A 23,102-nucleotide genomic window follows, 5' to 3' on the forward strand; every position below is an offset into this window, starting at 1 on the left:
ATTTGCTTCGTAAACGTCCGCTAAATTCTCTATTTCAACCAATGACACGTTCTCCACTGGAACTGACATCAGAGATACTCATGAAAATTGAACATTTGTTTGGATTAATTTCTTCTTTCTATACTCTTTCGTTACTCAGAAACATTTTCATTCCAAATTCCCAGTTAGTCAATTGCTCCATCCATAAAGAAATGGATGCACTTGCAGGCGCCGTCACACTCCACAAATGAGGGTTCGCGTTCCTGGCATCTGAAGGGAAAAGGTGTGCACTCTGGGGAAGGAGCAGCCTCTCTAATAGTTACTATACGCTAAAGACTGACTGTTCATATCTGCTGGTACTTCTTTTGTTACTTCTGTGCCATCCAGTGCAATTCTTGCTGGAAAGAATTCCTCGAATGACTTTGGCATTGATCCTTGATATTTCAGTTGACTTTTTAAAAAATTTCTTTTGATAATCGGCAGTCTATAAGGCGTTTTAATTCTGCAATCGAACAGGAATAAAGCGAAATTTACATTAATTTACATGTGGCTTGTCAATTTTTTTTAACAATAAGATTGTAAATTTCTCTAAAGGGACTCGCATTTCATATGACAAATCAATTCATTTCTTTTCATATGTTGTTTTCTTCTTTCTCCAAAGGAGAATAAAGTTCAGAAAAACATATGGTACCTTCGGGTAATGAGACAGCCGAGCCGAAGATTATACACTGTATTCCGCGTAGGAAAAATGTTTTAAATATTATAATAATTCAAGGAGAAGTGAAAGTCATCTCTAGTTTCAAGAAGGAGCACAGCTTTATACTGAAAAAAAATGCCACAATAAAAGTTCTGAAAGTCATTGAGAACACCATGTGCGGGATTGAACTTAAAAATTATTCAGTAGTATGCTATCTTTTTTCTAATTTGTTTACTTCATCGTTTATTAATTATTTTTTGAATATACATGTACATGCACTGTATACCTGTCTTTTTACCTTATAGAAAGTCACTGACAATAAATGTCATAAGCAAACAAATATTTCTTTTGAATTATTACAATTAGCAAAAAATGTTACTTGTTTTATTTTAAACATAATATATATCTGTATTTTTTTTCTTATACATAAAATTTACTGATTTATAATGCAAACAAGACTCTTCCTCTGGTCTTGGATTCTTTGCTCTTAGCTTGTGGGTTGTTGAGAAGAGGATTTGTTGAGGAAGGTGTTTGAGCTGAGGTATCAGATTGTTGGGGTGTGCTGAAGATTGATGATGGGGTTGTTGCAAGGGAAGGTGGTGTGTGGATGGTTGATAAAGTAATGTCTGGTTTGGGGCTGATTGTACTCGTACACAATTGCATAGATAGCATTTTATTTCTAAAGGTATTTCTTTAAGATGATCAACAGAATAGTAAGGGTGCATGCAATAGCACAGGATAAAAACCCTACTTATATACAAAAATATTTTTAAACAAATAAATAAATCCTGAGCCTATTCATATATACATATTGACGTAATACACATTGTGACTTGATCAACTTGCATTTTCTCAATCCATTTATAATTATTGTTTTCATCTTAACCATACAACTTTGAAGCATAAAATATAGAATCAAACAAATGCAGAATATGGAGATACAGTCTTTATTCTGTTTCATTCAAATTCAAAAAGAATTTTTTTTTCTCTTTTGTGTTTAAGGATTTGCCATCTTTTAAATATTTATTCTCTAAATAATGCCCCCCCCCCCCCCGGTGGGGATCCGAGTAAGATTAGGTCCTCAGCACCTTCTTGCTTGTCGTAAAAAGCGACTAAATGGGGTGGTCCTTCGCCTCAAGGAGCCATGAACGATAACTCGCGTAAACGCAAGGTGTCACCACTTTATTAACAAAAAGAAAAAAAAATGCATGTTGATTTTAAATCCGAAATTCACACATGCAGCGCACTTTGAAATAATTTTTTTTTTAAATATCATAAACTTGGAAGTGTAACATATTACACACAATGAACTAGAAGAGAGATGAGCTGTCTAGTTTTATTAATATTCCAAAACAAATTGACACAATTCGGTGTACATTTCTGTTGAAAGTGTCCATTTTTCCAGTGCAGTATTTCTTAAACGTCATTAAATTTCCAATCGACACCTGGACATTTCCTCTGAGTTGTAATGACTCCAGGACAGTTCTCATGACTTCAATCGACTCCAATACAGTTCTTCTGACTTGTATTGACTCTTGGACAGTTCTCCCGAGATGTAACGACTCCTGGACAGTTCTCCTGAGTTGTATCGTCTCCTGAACAGTTCTCCTGAGTTGTAATGACTCCTGGACAGTTCTCCTGAGTTGTAATGACTCCTGAACAGTTCTCCTGAGTTGTAATGACTCCTGGACAGTTCTCCTGAGTTGTAATGACTCCTGAACAGTTCTCCTGAGTTGTAATGACTCCTGGACAGTTCTCCTGAGTTGTAATGACTCCTGAACAGTTCTCCTGAGTTGTATCGAGTCCTGAACAGTTCCCCTGAGTTGTATCGTCTCCTGAACAGTTCTCCTGAGTTGTAATGACTCCTGGACAGTTCTCCTGAGTTGTAATGACTCCTGGACAGTTCTCCTGAGTTGTAATGACTCCTGAACAGTTCTCCTGAGTTGTATCGAGTCCTGAACAGTTCTCCTGAGTTGTATCGACTCCTGAACAGTTCCCCTGAGTTTTAACGACTCCAGGACAGTTCCGCTGAGTTGTAATGACTCCTGGACAGTTCCCCTGAGTTGACTCCTGGACAGTTTTCCTGAATTCTATCGACTCCAGGACAGTTCTCCGGAGTTGTAACGACTCCAGGACAGATCTGTGGTCCTTTACACAAAAACTCTTACGACTAAGACTAAAATTTCACCACTCTGTAATTTTTTATTAAATTAAAATAGTTTTTTTCCGAATAATTAATTTAAGATTAAGTGACATAAAAGATTAATTTTCCTTCATAATTTCACTTTGCAGCTAAAATTGCAATAGCATAAAATCACAGCATGGAAAAAGCCCCCGTCGTCTGATATTTGAAGATTATCTCGTTAAAACCTACTATATATATTACATATTCAGTAAAATACTTAAAGGGAATGTGAGAAACAGCACTTCATTGGAGGATGGTCTATTCTTTTCAACTCCTATAGTTCGTATACCAGGTAAGCAACCTAGGCTAACATAAGTTACTTCCTTCAGTTGAGAGTACATAAAATTGAGCCATGTCTTGAAGATGTGAGATACCGAGGACTCAGAAAAAATAGTTCCAAGTCTTATCCTCTTTGGCCTTGTCGCATTAGGTGCTTGAACGAAAAAGATCCCTCTCATCCCTCCCTGCTCAATGCCCCTGATCGAGTGCGGAGTATAGAACAAAATTTGCAGCTCGTCTTTTCTGCACCTGCATATTTAAGCGATGAACTATATAAAAAAATTTTGAGGAGGAAGGATGCCTCTTTGAGAATTTTTAATTTAGGTTCGCTGGGTTAGGGCTTCTTGTGTTAGAGTGGGGCTCTAATGTTTTTATTGTGAAAATGCATGATTTCTTCTTTTCCTTTGTTGTTGGGTATATTGCCAGAGGTACTAGGGGGGGGGATACATAGTCTGAAATAATTCAATGCTTTGTCATCTGTACTTTAGTATTATTAACAGCATGATGAAATAAAAAAAAAAATTTTAGAAAATAAAAAAAATATTGAATGATGTGGCCCCAGGATCCATGGTTCCTGTGAGGTGGGGAGCTCAACTGGGGCCCGCCCAAACACAAGAAGCCCTGAAATTTAATAAAAGTGGAAATACATTTTCTCTTTGTTACTCTGATCTATCACTTAGAATTCAGTCATCAAAATAAGCATGCTTTGTGTATAATTATGATAAGCAATGGCGCCTCTATCGAATTGTGAATCCCATGGCCACTGGTTTAATTTATGCATCCAATTTAATGGTTAAAATATTGTCGCATGATACTCAGATGACCTATAAGGCCAGGGGGCCTCATGTTGGATGTCTTTGTTCCAGGAGTACATTTAACATTCTTGTTTTGCTTCCGGAATTAATATGGACTTTGGGTGATGAGTAACGGTGGTTGTACGAATGTTATACAATGCCAAGGTTTGTCAATGAATACATTTTCAAACTTGGAACAAAGGTTCCTTACGTGAAGTTCTTGGAGTTGACTGGTTTACGTTGTTTTAAATGGAGTTTTGTTCCCCTTTTCGACCGAGTTGGTATGGGTTGTCTGTTCCTTCCCTATGATGTGGGACAGGATTTTATCTCCATTTCCTTCCCCGTTGATATAGGTTGCCTGCTCTTTCCCTCTGTCCTCTTGATGGGGATTCTTCAAACAGGTGGTTTGATGTTTTCTCCTCCAATACTTCCTAGTTTTTTGTCCTGTTAAAAAAATATTCTGAAACTCACTCACGAGAAGTACCAGAATTGTAGGTTAAATTAATTTACAATGTCCATAAAGCTTTTGTCACTTTGATACCCGCTCCGAAGTAGAGGAAGGTATACACGTTTTTAAACCCAGTCGGAGCAGTAGAAGTTTTAAAGTAAGCTTATCAAAAGTGTTCATTTGCATGGTTTTCCAGAGTTACGTTTACCTCCCTTTTGCCATTTCTTATCCAGTCTAGATTACAGCTTCATATTTGAGGCACTTCCGTTGAGTTTGATTAACCTTTCGGTGTGGGATTTTCTAGATCGCAGGTATATCGTTTTAAAAGCATCGTGTTCACGGAGTTTTCTTTTCTCGATAAAACTTATATTATCTCCTGATATGTGAAAAAAGATATTTTTTGAGCCCGGTTAACCAAATCTACTCTTTAACTCTGTCGCTGCTGGGACTGACAGGCTCCTCGAGATCAAAATTAATAATTATATACTAGTATCTTGCCTTCTAGATAGATCTTCCTGTTCCCCCATATAGCTTACACAGGATGAGAATCCACCATTCAGTCGACTAAAGAGTCACTGAAAAGACCCTTTCCCGTGATCATTCAGTTACCAATCAGCCGTTTCTTAACTGTCAAAACCGTAGGATGTTTAAGCTTTAGATAGACTTAGGTATTTTTATAAATTGTGATTCGACTATCGGATCATCATTTTTTTTAAGGTCTTCAGCCCGTAATGCATTACAATATGCACATTTTCAAAATTGGTAATTTTATCTCAAAACAATTTTTAAAAGAATTTTAAAAAACAATACTTGTTGTTACACTCCAACAGTTTTACAAAGGGGCATAACTTGTGTTAATTTATTGAATTACAAATCATTATTTACCATTTACAAGTTGCGAGTTCATGTACAACTATACTGACTGTTATGAATGAAAATTAATTTTAACAATATACATACATTCAGAGTGGTCAGAACGGATGAATTGAGGGAGATTGAGCATTTCTACGACGAGACCTCCACACAATTCGCTGTCAGGACAGAGTCTGTGGGTGGGAGGGCTAAATCCACGCTCTCCCTCAGAGTTTACACGTGAAACTGGATCCCTCCAGCGATTCTATCAGCAACTCCCGTCGTTTTGAGTTCGGGGATTCAGTGGTGTCAGAAGCCTGCAAATATTAATGAAAAACAAAATTTAAAGTGAGATTTTATTCCAGTGTCACATTCACTATGCAAAGTAGCTGCAGATCTGTAGTGTTATGGTTTTATGTATTTGTCTTTGACCATAAAGATCAAACAAAAATATATAAAACCATAACGCTACATATCTGCAGGTATATACAAAGGTGAAACAAAGAATATCATTTTTAATTTAAATCATACATTTATATCAAACATTTTAATGATGTGATTTTTAGGTCACCTGAGTAAACTCAGGTAAACTATTGCTATCCGTTTTCGTCCGTCGTCGTGCGTTAACATTTGAACATTTTCAGCTTCTTCTCTGAAACCACTGAACCAATTTCAACCAAATTTGGCATATAGCATCTATGGGTGAAGGAGAACAAAAATTGTGAATTTCGTGGTCCCCGCCCCCCTGGGGATTGGGGCCAAAACCACTAAAATTAATGCAATCTTAAAAAATCTTCTTTACTCCCGGACATCAAGCAGTCAAACTGTTGGTATGATTGTAATCAGCATTGAGTCCTCTACCAAAATTGTGAAATTCATGGCCCGAGGGTCAGGGGTTCTGGTGTTAGGGCGGGGCTCTCTTGATTATATAGTGAAAATGCAGTAAGTCTTTAAAAATCTTCTTCTCTGCTCCTGGGTATTAAATAAACAAATTAAGTTCATAGTTATGATGAGCAAGAGTGGCTCTACCAAATTTGTGAATTTTATGGCCCCAGGGTCTGGGGTTAGGGCGGGGCTCTATTGATTATATAGTGAAAATGCATTATTTCTTTGAAAATCTTCTTCTCTGTTCCTGAGTATTAAATAAACTAATTAAGCACATAGTTATGTTGAGCAAGAGTGCCTCTTCCAAAATTGTGAATGCCTTAGCATCTAGCTTGAAACATGAAACAAATTCAATCATTTTAAAGTTGTTGCATGATGCTCAGGTGACCTATAAGGCCCGTGGGCCTCTTGTTTATGATGCCTTTCATATGTGTGTTTGTCTATATGGAGGGGGTCACCTTCCTCAATTTTATTATGCTTACAATTTCCTTATCAATTTTAAGTAAATGAAAAAAAATGCTGTCATTTTTACTGCTCAAATGTTATATCTGTTAGATCTGTATTTTGTAATGAACTGATAAAAGTAAAACTTGGTCTTTGAATTAAAAGCATAAGTTTGAATTCAATTCCTTAACTTACTCTTTTCAGGGTCCCCTTAACCTAGGCGGTTCTTTTAGTCGGACAAAGTAGAATCTCATTCACAGTTTGAGTGGGGGGGGATGCAGAAACCTGTCAATGGTGTTTTGGTTTAGTTCAAACTTGCCACACTGGAAGACCTGAAATATAAGAATTTGCAAGTTTTATCTGTATGATATAAATTATTGATATGCTTTGCGTGTGTCGCTTTTTCTTAGCTTACCTTAGCTGAAAGTTTTAAGTGAGCTTTTTTGATCACTCATTTTCTGTGAACTTTTCACGTTTTCAACTTTTTCTGAAGAACCACAAGGCCAAACTTGGAACACAGCATCGTTGGGTAAAGGGAAATTTAAATTATTTTGAAATCAAGGGCCAAGTCTCCTTACAAGGGGAGATGATAAAAAATTCAAAAATAGGGTGGGGTTATAAAAAAAAAACTTCTCAAGAAATACAGGGCCAGAAAAGCTGAAACATGTTGAATCATACCAAGGTTACTGTAAATTCTAAATTGTTCAAATCATGACCCCCTCGGATGGGCCACAACAGGGTATCCGCGTTTTTCATAGAAATATCAAATATCATCTTCTCAAGAACCACTGGGCCAGAAAAGCTGAAACTTTTGTTGAAGCATCCTAGGGTATTGTAAATTCTAAATAAAAAGAAAATTAATGAAATTTTGAACCCCCCCCCCCCTTCCCAAGTTTCTCAGATGAGTAATTTGGCCCATTGGCCTCTTTTTTGACACATTAGTACTTATAAGGTCATGTTGAGTGAGTTTGTAAAATTTAAACAATTTTTTATTACAGTCACTTTTAGTGTTGGAATTCAAATATTAAAACCTGAATTTATGATAATTTTCCAAACATTTGTAAACATAGTTTGGGAATCTGACAAAAATGATTTTACCGCGCCAGGACAGGTAAGTGATTAAATTCCCGCAGAGGGAACGCGGTTTACCTGTCTCACCTGTCCAAATACGGCGTTGTGATTATATCTCGACGGAGCATGGGAAATACGGGATCCGCGTTGCAAGTACAGTACTGTAAGCCCCTATAATTAAACATGTTTGAATCAACTCCCGATTTACACCAAGAACAGTGCCAACACAATAAAAAGATTTAATACAATGTGGTACAATAAAAGTTAAAAACAATCACTTCTCACAAGAAAATGCAACATTCAAAATAACGTAAATTAAATTCTTATATTTATTTTGAAGGGACCCCTAAAATGACAATTCATGTTATGAAAAACATCCGATGAGACGGTTTGCTAACGGCACGCAGTTTGGAACCACATACGTTGTGTTTTTAGACACTGCCTACAGAACAGTCAAGGCCTTGCTCATTCTTGAGAAACACCACCAAGGCTGGTCAGAATAATGTTGTCCTAAGGTTGTGACATTGTCTGATGACGCTGTGAAGATTAACCAGCAATTATTTTTCTCAACTTCTATCAAATAAATCATATAAATCTACATATAAGTACTATACAATATCAGAATTCAATTACAGTATAATAACAAAATTGTGAAATTAACTTTGATCATATTTCCAAAAATTAATATTAATAATACAGCAAAAGCAATGGCACTCGTTGTTCAAATGCTTACATAAGCGTGAAAAAGATTACCAGGCCATCTTTACACATTAAAAAGTCGATGGATTCATCATCTATTACCCGAACATGAAAGGCCAAAAAGGGATGCTCCTTCTTCCTTGGTATCTAATCCCACCTCTGATGTCTTTGTCTTCCGTGTAAATTAGCTTTGCTCCTATGTGGTCAAGTTTAATAGACAGTTGAGCAGAAGAAGTAGTGAAATCTCGACAGGAGCCAGTGTAAATATATATATATCCCCTCATTTCCTGCACATTGCCCTCCTGAGTTGCGAGATGTAAAGATGTATTTAGTACAACTCCCTCTGCAAACTGAAGAATAAAACAAATTTATTCAAGGCATAAATGATTAACAATTCACAATATACGATTTCCTATAACTTTGATGCTGCAATGTGTATACCCATTTTTTTATTGTTCTTTAAGCAAGTGTCTTGCATGCCGAGGAATCTTCGATGGTGATGGATTTGGAGATTTCCTGGACAGATTCCATCCACTTTCCTACCGCAGAAAGCTTAAGCATGACATTTGACCTGTCAACTTTATGCATGTCCTTTTTTTCTTGATTTCATTCAAGTTCTCAACAAGGACTTCCTTGTTTTAGAACTTTTTCTCAAGCTCTGCATCATTCCCCCAACTCACTGCCTTTTTTGTCTTTGGATCTTAAGATTATAAGTCCTTCCCATCCTGTTTCTAATTAGGGCCCCGCAAGAATTTGCGGATGGCTAAAAGTAATCACTCTCTCTGTCCGTCTGTCACTCTTCTGTCCACAAAATTTCTGTTTTTTACTAATAACTTTTTTTATGGTTGCCCAATCAAGTTCAAATTTGGTATGGTAGTTCAGTAGACAGAAATACATATTTTAATGCTAAGTTTGGTTCTCTATGTCTTCTGGTTTGGAGCTGGGGTGGTGGGGTAGATTCCTTAACTATGCAAAAATGAATGGACAACTTTTTTTATGGTTGCCCAATAAAGTAAAAATTTGGTATGGTAGTTCAGTAGGCAGAAATACATATTTTGATGCTGAGTTTGGTTCTCTATGTCCCCTGGATTGGAGCTGAGGTGGTGGAGTAGATTCCTTAACATTATATACCAAAGCACTGGCAAAGAGAGATAACTGCTGAAGATGTCCCCATTGTAAATTGAATCCTGTTATGACTCCCTTGGGAATAATTAGCTTTCCTCCTGAAGAAAATCCAGAGCATTATCTTTATCTGTCAAATTTAGATGAATTACCACCTCTGTCTACAAATAAGTTTGTTTTGAAGTTAAGTCAATTTGGAATGCTTTGACACTCTAAAATGTGGATTAAAATTTAATTTTTTATAATTTATTTATGTTTAATATAATTATGATTTCATTGAATTCTAATAACAAGAAATAGATAAAAGAAGATTTTTTTGATTTGCTTTTTTCACTTTATGTTAATTTAAGAATATTAATAATTTTTAGGATAGTTGTATAAAAACCCCATTCTATCATTAATACTGAAAAAGTTCTTATTGTAACTTTAGAAGAAAATGATGAGAGAGGAAGTCAATTAATCCCTTGGGATTAATATTATCTAGCCTGCTGCAGAAAATTTAGAAGGATTTTTTTATCTGTCTTAGATTAATGAAAACCTTTGTCTGCAACTGCTGTTTGTTTGAAGTTAAGGTCAAGCCTTCATGATATTTGCATTCATTGAAGCCTGGCATTTTATATAACTCAAGCTTCATTATTGTTTAAATATACATTCAATGTTAAGTTGTTCTTTACTGCCTAATGTAAGTACAAAGATATTATTTTCAGGTTTTTGAATATTCAAGAGTTATCTTGAAATTAAAAGAATACAGTTGCTGTTGCTTATTCTTCGTACACTATTTAATCATTCCGTAAGCTGCGACCTATTAATTCTACCCCATGGCGGGGCCCTTGCTGACTTGTCAGTTTTCTAGTTGCATATGTAAAAGGTCCTTGTACAGAGCCGTACGCCTTCTGTGATGGATTCCTTTCGTTCTGTTTAATTTCACAACAATGACAGTATTAAAGTAAAATTCCATTTAGAAGTTGTGAAAGGCTCATATTCTTGATATATACAAAAAAATTGCACATATTACAACAATTAATGAAAATATACAGCTTATGCATATTAATGCCTCCTCCTTCCTTTACCTCAACATAACATAAACACCATATATGTTGAAATTGTAATTTATTGATCAAATAAATCTTGATCAACAATCCAAACATGTAGTAGAAACAAATAAATATAACCAAAATATTCCTAAAACTACATGCAATTATACGTTCACAAAAACAAACAAATACAAAAGAATGTACGAAATGCAATCAGTACTTCAAAACCAAACACTCAAGAGTTTAATTTTTCATACAATGAACATAGCTGTTAAAAATTGACTTTGAATCTGTCTCGAAAAACAGACAGACATACACACAAATTTACACACATAAATACACATATGTAAACTTAAAAAGTAACATGTATGGGACTAACAGATAAGTTCAAATAATTGGCAAAGGTGGGGTCCTTTAGGGGAGGAGGGTGGGAAAACAAAAATTTCGTTAAAAAATTTCTCTGATTTTGCGCTTCTATCAGGCTACAGTTACATAAAGAAAAGACGCTATCTTACAGCCAATCAAAATTCAGCATTGCTAAGAGGTAACATACGGGCATTAGCTTTGGTTAAATAATAGAGGCTCACCACAGGTCACAAAATAGTTGTCAGCATAAACTATACTAACTGTAACAATTTATTACATAAATTGCATATACAGATTTGCAACTCCTGGAATCGCTATATAATTCATCGTTTCTTTATTCATATATTATATTTTAGTTTTTGCTTCTGTTAACTTACAGTTTTTATTTGTTTTCCGTATTGTGAACAATAAAACACCATGATAAATTTGTCTCAGTTTATTTTTCTTTAGGTGTTAACTTGTGTGTGAGGTATCTAAGGTTATCTTTCTTGTTTATTTATATTTTATAACATTCCAATATTATATTAAATAGGAATTGATATATATTATGTGTATTAATATTTCATAAATTAAAATAAAAAATTGTTTCACAAATAATTAATACCCTGACAATAAGCTCTTACAGCTAAGTAGCCCTTCTTTCGGTGTCTTCTATAATGAGGATAAACAGGAGCGAACCTGCCTCAAACATTCGTCCTTTTAGATGAACCCATGGATGGAGAAGAGCTGTTGAAATGGTTGTCAAATAATCTTGAAGGTACCATCTTTTCTTCTTTGCCGATGGTATCAGCTCCATCTGAAGGGCAGTTGCAAAAAGGATGTGTCTCTTATCGTCAACTCTAACGTCACCCTTTAAGAAATCCTCACAGGCAATCTTGCACCTATGGCAAAATGCTCCCAAGAGCCTCCAGACAGAAGGACCTTCAATTGTAAGAGAAGGGCTACTGCACACCTTCCTCCATAAAATGGGGATGATATCCATTTTCTTTCATGTCCTCTCTGTAAAAAATGAAATAAAATTCTCGTTTTCGTATGTATATCCTAAACAGTTTTGTAACATGTTTGACATATATGATAAAGAAAATAAGACTGAGCCATTTTAAGATTATTGGTTAAAGTAAATTAAAATAAGACACCATCACCATGCACCTTTACTTATATTTTACTCCTGCCGCCACTTTCTCCCCTTCAATTACACTAGAAGGTATTATAGCCTCTCTGCATTCTTTACATGTACTTCTTTTTATGAGATCCAGGAGCTCCCTCTCACCAACAATGAACATCCTGTCACATAGAATGGCCATCTCCTCCTGTTAACGTAAACCAAAATTAGGCCTATTCTTAAGGTGTGCATGCTTAAGAAAATGTGTACAATGAACTGATTTACTTTATGAAAGTGTATAGATAAACATGACATCAACAGTTGGTAGCTTGAAAAGGAATCCTAAAGAAACCATAATTTCTCATATCGGAATACAGGTAAGTGTCATATACATATATTGTTTTGGATTTTTGTCTTAAAAAAAAGTTAGGCTATGTATATATGCATATTATTTTGCAGTCGTTATATGTTCACACATCTACAGGGGGATACACAGTTATAATTCAAGCAAAAACAAAAACGATGACATGGAAACAGAAGTAAAACCATTTCCTGACAGCGAAGAAGAAATCGATCCATTTTCAAATGATGTAGAAGATAATCAAGGAACAATTTAGACAGATAAAGGAGCTTGCATAGGTAAATTATTTAGATAATATAAAAATTATTAACCAAAAGTACATAGTACGTATATGCAGTTATACAGCCATAAGATTACGTTATATTTAAATTATTGATATTTTATCATCAATGAAAGGAAGTTCATTTAGGGACATTATGAAGAATTCCATTTTACTTAGGCATCAATTGCGACAACCATCATGGAAGTGAATTCAGGCGGAATGCATGTCCTCAAAATTGCATCTCTTTGACTTTCAAAGTAGGCCAATATGTTAAATAAAATCTCTCGTCGACACCTATTGTAAAACAAAGACAGAAATGCAGGAAACGTGAACAAATATCCTACATGGTATCCAAAGGCATCCTGCACTTTTATGTCAGGATTCTTCTATACCAATACAATCCGACTATGATCCCCCTCCCCCTGTGAACCACTATATGACCCGATAAATCTTGTAGAAAACTTAATTACTGAACGACCAGTACATATTGAAATTAAGAAGACCCAGTCAGAATTTGAAGAATTTTCAAGTGTTACAGTTGGAGATAAAAATCAATTGAAGGGCCCAGATGCAGTGAATTTAGCCAAATTTGCAAACCAAAGGTTTAGAAGAGAAAAATTTCAAAGGAGATTCTTCAACTTTGAACTTCACTCGTAGAAGTAATTTCAATATGCTACAGCAGCTGCAGTCAGGGAACAGCAAAACAAATTCTGCGGCTTTACAATCAGTGTTTCCTCTACAGCTTCCTTTGCAAGAAAATCATTGGGAATCCAAAGAAAGTGACGAACAGAAATTCTATGGGTGTCATTTACATTGTATGACTGTTCATGCTCCCCAAACTTATAGGATATTCTGTCTATGCTCATTAGTTCTAGAGCAGGAGGAACGGTCATTTGGAGACTTAAGGAGAATCTCCTTGATTAAATCCAATAGGTAGTGTTGAAGAGTTATCGAGAATGCAATAGTAAGATTGAATGCACAACAGCAGACAGACAGAGGAGAGGGCTACAGAAAACAGGAAACAATGATAATCCAGCAGGTTAAATTACTGCCAAAGTTCGAAGAAACCAAATTTCCAATTGAACTATTTCCTCCGTGCTTGTTCCAGACCCATTGCCAAAGGATTGAAGATTTCCTAAAAAGGGCCAAAACATCTGGTGGTCAATGGAAAAGAACAATGCTGTCTTACATGATGGCCCTTCACGACCTAAGCAGTCCTTGACCTCCTTTCAGCACTTCCCGTCTATTTTAACTCAAGGCACACATACTCTGCTAGAGAGCTCCTGTCAAAAATGCACTGAACACTTCCAGTCATAACATCACAATAGCATTACGATTATTTACTCTTGCTTGTATAAGCAATAGTTTTACAGTAAAAATAAACTCCTTGCTTTTACAATTGAATAGAAAAAAAACAATACATGTATATTGTGAAATCCAGGTTTTCCTTATAGTTTCCATTTCTCTGTGAAGGAAAATAATTATCCCCTAAAAATTAAGTTAACTAAAAGATAATGTGTACAAGTTTATTCATTCCAATTATTTCAGTCGTGATAGATTACTGTGGTTGTATCAATTTTCGTCAGTATCAATTTTCGTGGATTTTGTAATAAAAAAACGTTTTCGATAGTACGTAATTTCGTTTACAAAAGCATAGTGTATACAAACGTTTGTCATATTTCGTAATACTATGAACCACAGGCTTTTGGATCGCTTAAAAAAAATTGTGTGTGTAAAAAAAATAAAGGTACTGAACTCTTACACTGGGTACCTTATTTCGCTAATAAAATATTTTTTATTCGAATGCTGTAAAATTCTACTTTTTATTTAAATCTATTCATAGTAAAACATTCTTCAATTTTACCAAAGCTCATTCCGAAATTCCGTATATTTCTTGAGATAATCTGAAATCAATTTCAAAAATGACCTACTTTCTTTTACTCGACATTAGCTTGGGCCCCTGGCCATTCACATGTAAACAGATGGTGTTTGAAGTGCGGCGAAGAGTTGCATAGTATTTGCTATAGTAGTCTTTCAACAATTTAGAGTTGATTTCTTACTCCAGATTGTAATGTTAAGTCCGTAATAATATTCCTTTCGCGAAAAATTAATTTGAAAACGTCTACATCAACAACTACCGCCATGTTGATTATAAATGTGAATGAAGCCATGGTAGAACCAATTTTTCCCGGAATGCATTACATACCTTTTGATTTTCAAAACAATTAGACCGCTAAAAGGTTGTTTATGACTTAGTTACACCATATGATCAAATTAAAGAAAAACCTTGTGAAGCTTGAATGCAAATGAGCAAATATTCATTGAGTTTAGAATAAATTCCGGGAAAATTTGTCCCGTCGTTCCCGCTTTACAATTAGTGAAGGCCCAAGCTGACGTCGAGTAAAAAAATTATTGTCAATTTGGGAATTGATTTCAGAATATCTCGAGAAGTATAAGGAATTACGGAATGAACTTTGGTAGTAATGAAGATTGTTTATATTTGAATAGATATGGATAGAAAGTAGAATTGTAAAGCATTTGATTTAAAAGAATTTTATTGGCGAAAGTAGGTACCCCATGAAAAGAGTTCCATACCTTTATTTTTTTTTCAACAACTCAATTTTTTTTTCTAAGCGATCTAAAGGCCTGTGCTATGAACATTTGAATTCGTGATTCGGCTCAACCACCAAAACCACGAAAATTGGTGCTCAACGAATATTGATGAAACCACAGTAACATAAGATGATTTTATTTTCCTGGAACCTGTTATCTGTTTTATACTTTTAAACTTCCTGGAATCTTGCCGATAGAGGTAAGCAATACAAGAAAAGAAAAAACCCCACTTCTGAACCTTGAATAAAAACCATAGTATTAGAGCATGAGCAATTAAAAGAAGAAATTCGAAAGATCAAGATTAAGAAGAATTTTCGAAAATAAAAGAAATCTTATAACAATTTTAAAGTTCAACTATTTGTTAATGAGCATCCTGTACCTCCGTCCGTCCGTCTGTTATTCTTTTGGGTACCCATCTCTTATCTGCAACTCCTCTTACATTTATAAAACATTCATAGAATCAACATTACATATTGCCATTGTGACCTTCTATTTTTACTTTTTTATTCGACAAATATTTATAGCCCCCGCAAACGAAATTTAAGAGGGAATCGCGGAAAACAGTATATACGAGGGTTGTTAGAAAAGTTCGCGGACAAGTTCTATTGTGAGCGCGCTATTTGCAGAAAACCAACGAAACTTGGCAGATAATAACTTGACATATTTTGCAATAAATATGCAAAGATTTGACTGTTTTCAATATTCCAATAAAAATATTAAGCCTAATTATTATGAAACAAGAGGCCCAAGGGCCTTAAATCGCTCTTCTGATAAATTGTACAATTAATCTATCACTTCTATTTGAAGCCTCTAACCCTGAGTATTCTAATACCCAAGTTGCATCATCTGACAAAGTTTGATGATTCTTAGCCAATTAGGACTGAAAATATTTTAAATAATAAAGCTATAAAAAACCATAAGTACATCACAGTGACCTATATTAAGATTGAAGTTTTCTGAAGACTCAAGATGCATTAATAAACAAAGATTGAAGATTCTAAGCCAATAAGTATTTGATTTTTAAAAGTAGGTCACCGTGACCTACTTTTTTGTCTACATTCTATGAAAACCCAAAATACATCAACTAACAAAGTTTGATGATTCTAAGCCAATAAGTCCTTGATATATTCAAAAGTAGGTCACGATGACCTACTTTTTGGTCAACAATCTCTAAAAACCAAAGATGCATCAACAAACAAAGTAAAACCAGTTAGTACCGTAGATACTTAAATAAAGCCTTAAATGTCAAAAATTAGGTCACCGTGACCTACTTTTTTGGACATCATTCTCCGAAAACCCAAGATGCATCAGCTTACAAAGTTTGATGATTCTAAGCCAATACGTTCTGTAGATACTTAAATAAAGCCATAAAATATTTAAAGTAGGTCACCGTGACCTACTTTTTGGTCGTCACTCTCCGAAAACCTAAGATACATCAACTCACAAAGTTTGATGATTCTAAGCCAATAAATACCTAAGATACTTAAATAAAGCCATAAAATGTCGAAAGTAGGTCACAGTGACCTACTTTTTGGACATCATTCTCGGAAAACCAAAGATTCATCAACTTACAAAGTTTGATGATTCTAAGCCAATAAGTACCGTAGATACTTAAATAAAGCCATAAAATGTCAAAAGTAGGTCACCGTGACCTACTTTTTGGTCGTCACTCTCCGAAAACCCAAGACGCATCAACTCACAAAGTTTGATTATTCTAAGCCAATAAATACCTAAGATACTAAAATATAGCCTTAAAATGTAGACCAGTAATTGCCTTTTTGCAGTAAAGACAGTACAATGTCTTTTGTAGTTTCGGTTTCTGGCTAAGTATTAATAGTTTTTTTTCATGTAATATTTCTTAAGACTTTTAGCTGTAATGGATGTAATTTTTCAAGATTCATCATATCGTAATAAGTTAAATATGTATATCTGGCAAATATTATTAGCATACAAGTATGCGTAATTTTGGAATGAGAGAAACAATGGATATCGTGTTGTATTCAATGACTGTATTCATTTATCTCTTTGTGGGTATTAATTCTATGTTTTCTAAACTTGTGTATTGTGAAGGTTTTAATTGGTGTACCTCACAAACATGTAGTTAATTGATTAAATTCTCATTTGATTACTTTGTTGTTTTATTTCCATTGGAAGAACCATTCACGGTAGCTCAGTCGGTGGAGCGCTCGCTCCGTGATCGGGAGGTCATGAGTTTGTATCTCGGTCGCGACTGACCCAGTCGATAAAATGGGTAGCAACTCTTCCTTTGCCATGCGCTCGGGACTTTGAAGTGAAAGTTGCGGGTCCTTCGGATGAGACCTTAAAAACCGAGGCCCCGTGTCAGCGGCAGGCGTTGGCACGATAAAGATCCCTCTCTGCTCAATGGCCCTGAGTGCCGAGTAAAGGTCAAAATTTGAAGCCCTTCACCGGCATACGGTGACGTCTCCATATGAGTGAAAAATTCTCGAGAGGGACGTTAAACAATATACAATCAATCAATCAATCCAGGGGAAGGTTTTTTTATAATAAAAAAAATACATTTGAACTAAATCGCTGTTTTATTTGAGACTGTTTCTATATATACTTTGTGGATGTTTACATTTAAGTATATATGAATGACTGTTAATCTTACATAAAAAAGTGTTTTACATCATAATTTAATAATAATAATAAATTTAAATTTGAAATTTCAAAGTGCTTGTATATTTTTGAACCCGATTTAAAATCATTTTATGCATGCATATAGACTGTAACAGTACGCCTTCGTGGCTAAGAATATGACATCATTATAATTTGTAAGCACAAGTTATGGATATGACGTAAAATAAAAAAATATTTGACAGGAGTCCACGAACTTTTCGAGAGACCCTCGTATATGTTTCAAACCACAAGGAATATTCTTTTCACGACTAAAATAAAGCAAAACCTTTTTTCATGATCAGTCACCTTCGTCGAGCACCTTCTTGATTAACATCGAAGAAAAATGAAGAAAATTAGTCTTAATTACAACACTTTATTGAAAAAATTAATGTCTTTCAATATATTTGTTCTCTTGTTGGTTTTGATTTTAGAAAAATGAATTAGGTTTCAGGAATCAGCTCTTGGATGTACTCAGCTCTGGAGTTAGATTGATACACTGTACCATGGCCGAGATCAAAAGAGCAGTATGAAATTCTAAATTACCTGTATATACTTTACTTATTTTTATCATTTTTTTTTTGACAGATACTTTCTTTTCTTTTTTATTTCAAAAATTGTATACATCCTCTGGGCCGAAGGCCCGAGGGGCTGATATTGGTCGAGGGCTGATACAGGATGCGATGTGGGAAGGGGGATGTTTTATTATATTTATTACATACTTAGTAATAAAATACAGAACACATTAAGTTGAGAAGTTGAGAAGAAAATAAGTAATAATCATGCATGGACTAAATCTTACATACATGTACATGGTCTATTGTCTCAAACGATTTGGGTTTGTTTCTACTCCTATTTCAATGCACTCTATCCGTAATTTAAAAATAATCTATTAAATGTATTTGTAAATTAAGATTAACCTTATTTTCAAAAAGTTAAAATTAAGAGAATATGAACCCACCAAAAATTGTGTATGATCACAAGTACTGTTATTGTGGTTTAATTTACTAAGGGTGTGATATTGACGTCACAATAGCCGTATCAGCCCTGCAGGGCTAATATGGATTTGCAGGGCTGATATAGATTATCAGCCACGCAAATCCATATCAGCCCTACAGGGTTGATACGGCTATTGTGACGTCAGCCATATCGCATATGCAAAAAACCTGTATTTATTACTAAGTATGTAATAAATTCTAATATTGCATCTTTCAGAGAAGTTGTTTATGGGGAAAATACAATAGAGGTGGAGGTGAAATCTTACTGGAGACTCTTTATTGAGGAGGTAAACTGCAGGCTATAAAGATCATACACTTGTGCCAACATATTTCATGAATTCTCTAATTCTTGGAAGTTTCAAATCTCCTTAAAAATCTACATATATGTAACATGACGTACAATATTCCTAATGTCTCCTCTTCAGTACAGTACCTTTTGAACAGGTTTTTGGCAGACAAGGCTTTAACCAATCAAAGTAATACTGACTTTTTTTTTTACAGGTGATGAACCCATTCTATGTGTTCCAGATTGCAAGCATCACTCTGTGGCTTTTTGACCAGTACTATTATTATGCTGCCTGTATTCTATTTATATCTTTGGTGTCAGTTGGAATTTCCCTGTATGAAACCAAACGAGTGAGTATAAAACTTGGTCCCTACTGTCAGTTTTCACCATCATACAATATAATGTTACTGTGACAACTTTTCATATTAATTTGCAAAGAACTGTTTTTGGGTTAATTTGTTAGTTCACAATGTGTGGAATTCAAACATTCAAGCATTAATAATTAAAATGAAATATCTTTTCAATCTTGCAGCAAAGTGTGACCCTTCATGACATGGTTTCCACACATGCTCAGACCATCAGTGTTTGTCGTGGGGAGGAGGTTTATGAGGATGTACCCACGGGGGACCTGGTTCCTGGGGATGTGATTGCTATTCCCCAGCATGGCTGTGTCATGACTTGTGACGCTGTGCTGGTCACAGGAACCTGTATTGTCAACGAGAGCATGCTCACTGGTAAAGCACTCCTACAGTCTAATCCAACTTCTAATGTGTAATCCATTTTGGCTCTAAATTGAATCTTTCATGCTAACATCAATACTGTATACAGGGAAATCATCGTCAAACCGGATTGTTTGTTTCTTCTTGTGAGGCGAATTTAAAACGGGCAACTCAAAGAACATAGTATAATTTTGTAAACAAAACTGTGACTGGGCGAATATAAAACGGGACAAAATTGTTTTCAAATGTGAAAGGGCGAAAATAACACTGGGTGAAAATAACCCTGTATACAGTATTTTCATGTTCTTCACTATTCAAAATCCCCATCTCCAGTAGCTGAAATATCATTTTACCAATTTCCGGATTTCGTTTTGATTGTATTCATAACTGTACCTTGAATGTGAAAGCATTTCATAAAGGTACACTGTAATTCATCAAAATTTTTCAGATCAGCGTCATCAGTTTAATGGATGTTATGAAATGAAAGGATCTCAATTTGCTAGAAAATGCTCAAATATTTAGATTAATCAGATAGTGAACATTATTTGAATTCATCTATTAATTGTCTTCTCTTATTAGTGTGCCGGTGTCAAAGACCAAACACCCACCAAGAGGTTGTTCTGTATCTATTGTTTTTTGACAAGAGGCTTGGTCAGGCACACACATACTACAGACCAAGTTTATTGAATTCTAAGTTTTTTGCAGTCGTACTCCATTGCACAGGTGGGACTGTTTTTTCAATTTTGAATTTCATGAGCAAATGTTTGTTTAATTTGATGTGTTTGTCAATTTTTAATTTCATTTAAATCTTTTTTAGAAACTATTCTAAACTATTTGAACCATAAAAGAAAATAAGGATTTAAATGATATGTAGTGACAAATTTGAATGAGTAGGGATGTCTTAAAGTCTTTGATATTTTTCAGGGTTCAGAACTGCAAAAGGAGAACTGGTGCGGGCCATATTATTTCCCAAACCGTTGGACTTCAAGTTCTACCGAGATTTTTCTCTCATGAAATTCATTTTATTCCAAAAGAGTTGTATGGCAGCCCTGGGTATGACCATAGCATTGTTACACGTAAAACAAACAGAGATGTAACTGCATTTTATCATAAACCAGTAAAAATCATGTGTATTCTTGGTTATACAAGTATATAATTTAGATTATTTAACACATTTTTTAAAGTACATCAGGAAATGCCTATCAAAATGTATTGTAGACATACCAGAAATCATGTGCATCTCCACAATCACCTATCACATAAATCACAGCGGATGACATCTTAGGGCCTTTTTTTTTCGGATCCATATAGAATCTAGAATTTAAATCAAAACTGCTTACAAATATTTGGGATAATGCAGTTTTCACCACTTACACCCTTGGTGACCATGTATCTACTGAACATATGATGTAATTTTCTCTTATATCAAAGCATCATGCTGCTGTTGTAGAATATTTACCCAGTCAGAATTGTTGTGAGGGTAAATATATTATCACTATCATTTTCAAACAAAAATTATATGACAGTGGGGATCCATTTATTTAGTCGACTGAAGAACACGGAATTTATGTTTCACTTTCCCCGAATTAACTTCTGTGGGAGGCTGGATGTTTCTGCTTTTAAAGTGCTATAGATTTCATCTTACAAAAGCTTAAACCATGCAAACAAAATGTTTTCCGCCAAATCCTTGCTTATATATATGGCGATCATATAGAAACAAAGGCAGGAGGAAGCTTATGGGGCATCATGTTTTTGAGGAATAGTAGAAGTTAAACCCTTAGTTCATTAATCTGTACAGAAAACGCTCTAATGTTCTATAACTTTTAATGTAAAAACAAACTAATTAAAAATCAATAATCTTCATTTTGTAAAATTTATTGAACATTTTATTAGATATATAACATCAAAACCATATTGTAAACTTTCTGTCTGAACTTCTATAAATAGGTTTTGTGGTTTTTTTTAATATTATAATACATTTACAAACTCTGGGGCCAAAAAATCAATCACAAGGTTTGGCCACCTGTCACTTCTACATGCTAATTGCGACCCTGCATCGGTAAACATTTGATTTTTTTAATCTTGAAAAAATAAATATAATATTAAAAAATAATTATCAAAAAATTATCAAAATAACAGAAATAATTATACTCGGCCTGTTAAGTGGCAGACCTTTTTAGAGTCAAAAAAAGTCCTGTTGCCTTAGGAAGCAAACGATAGTTTGTGGATGCATATTACATAAAATCGCTGTTTAATTGTTGGGTTTTTTTACTTTCAAGTAAGGTGTTGCTATTAAGCAATCATGTTGCTATGCACCGCAAAGGATTATTATAATATTTTTCTTGGTACGATAAAAATCTTTCCGTTCCTACACGTTGTCTATTGAGCTCGCAAGGATAGCGGCGCTTTGACGCCATCGCTACGCTCGCTATAAATAATCCGTACATTAATTTAGAATTAATATGCCAGATTTATTTACTGTACACGTACTTTTTTCCACGGGGTCATAATTCCGCGGAATCTCAATTTCTGTTTAATTCGCGGGTAGAAAATTACTTTTCTAGATAGTCACTATATGCATTACCTTTATATTAAGTACGCTTGGAAAAATTTCCATTTACATACATAGTGTAAATTAATACCACGCGGAAAAAAGTACTTCTACAGTATTTATGTCTGCAATTACCTTAGTTTGTACCTCAATAACATATTTCACAGTCAAAAACAAGTGTTTTATTTTTCCCTGTTTGTGTGTGTTTAATATGTTCTTTCTACTATATGTAGGTAATTGTTTATTGCCGTGAGAGTTTGCTTTTTCCTACTCAACTCTGTGTCCGTTTTTATCCTTAACAGGGAAATTATTGTAAGTTCCTATAAACCAGTTCTATATTAAAATCTTTAGTAGATTGTGGGGTAGGTCTAAGGATCACTTCATTATAAATAGGGATCTGACCTATAGGACCGGGCTTGGTTTTTTTCTCTACAAAAAGCTTGTCGATTTCCGTTCTGATTAATGACATTAAGCCGAATACATTTAACAATTTGTTTTTCCTAAATCTTTATTTCAGTGAGTAGAGGTAGAAGAAACCTTTTCATTGATTTTCTGAGTTTGTTATCTTTAAATGTAACATTGATATTTGTCTTTACTTCTCATTGTGCATAATGGTAATGTCTATTGTCTCTAAAATTCTATTCTCTATGTCTAGGCTATTTATCCCCAAATATAATAAAACACGTCATGAATGTGTGCAAATTATATAGGCCTAAAT

The 23,102-nt window shown here is 34.7% G+C and overlaps 1 protein-coding gene across 1 annotated transcript; it reads left to right on the forward strand.

Annotated features, from left to right (window-relative positions):
- Positions 1-12,265: 12,265 nt before the first annotated feature.
- Positions 12,266-19,889, forward strand: LOC134278750 (polyamine-transporting ATPase 13A3-like). The gene is made up of 5 exons (XM_062761042.1): positions 12,266-12,334; positions 12,417-12,496; positions 19,046-19,115; positions 19,330-19,464; positions 19,647-19,889. The coding sequence occupies exons 1-5, from the start codon at positions 12,266-12,268 to the stop codon at positions 19,887-19,889; spliced, it is 597 nt and encodes a 198-aa protein (XP_062617026.1).
- Positions 19,890-23,102: the final 3,213 nt, after the last annotated feature.

Source organism: Saccostrea cucullata, unplaced genomic scaffold, assembly GCF_032062105.1.
Source record: "Saccostrea cucullata isolate Sc308-1 unplaced genomic scaffold, CSIRO_AGI_Scuc_v1 ctg949, whole genome shotgun sequence".
NCBI classification, from domain to species: domain Eukaryota; kingdom Metazoa; phylum Mollusca; class Bivalvia; order Ostreida; family Ostreidae; genus Saccostrea; species Saccostrea cuccullata.

Coding starts and splice junctions, on each gene's coding strand:
- LOC134278750 (XM_062761042.1), top strand. CDS start 12,266: ATGACATCAACAGTTGGTAGCTTGAAAAGGAATCCTAAAGAAACCATA. Junction 12,497..19,045: donor ACGATGACATGGAAACAGAA/GTAAAACCATTT, acceptor TGCATCTTTCAG/AGAAGTTGTTTATGGGGAAA. Junction 19,116..19,329: donor GGAGACTCTTTATTGAGGAG/GTAAACTGCAGG, acceptor TTTTTTTTACAG/GTGATGAACCCATTCTATGT.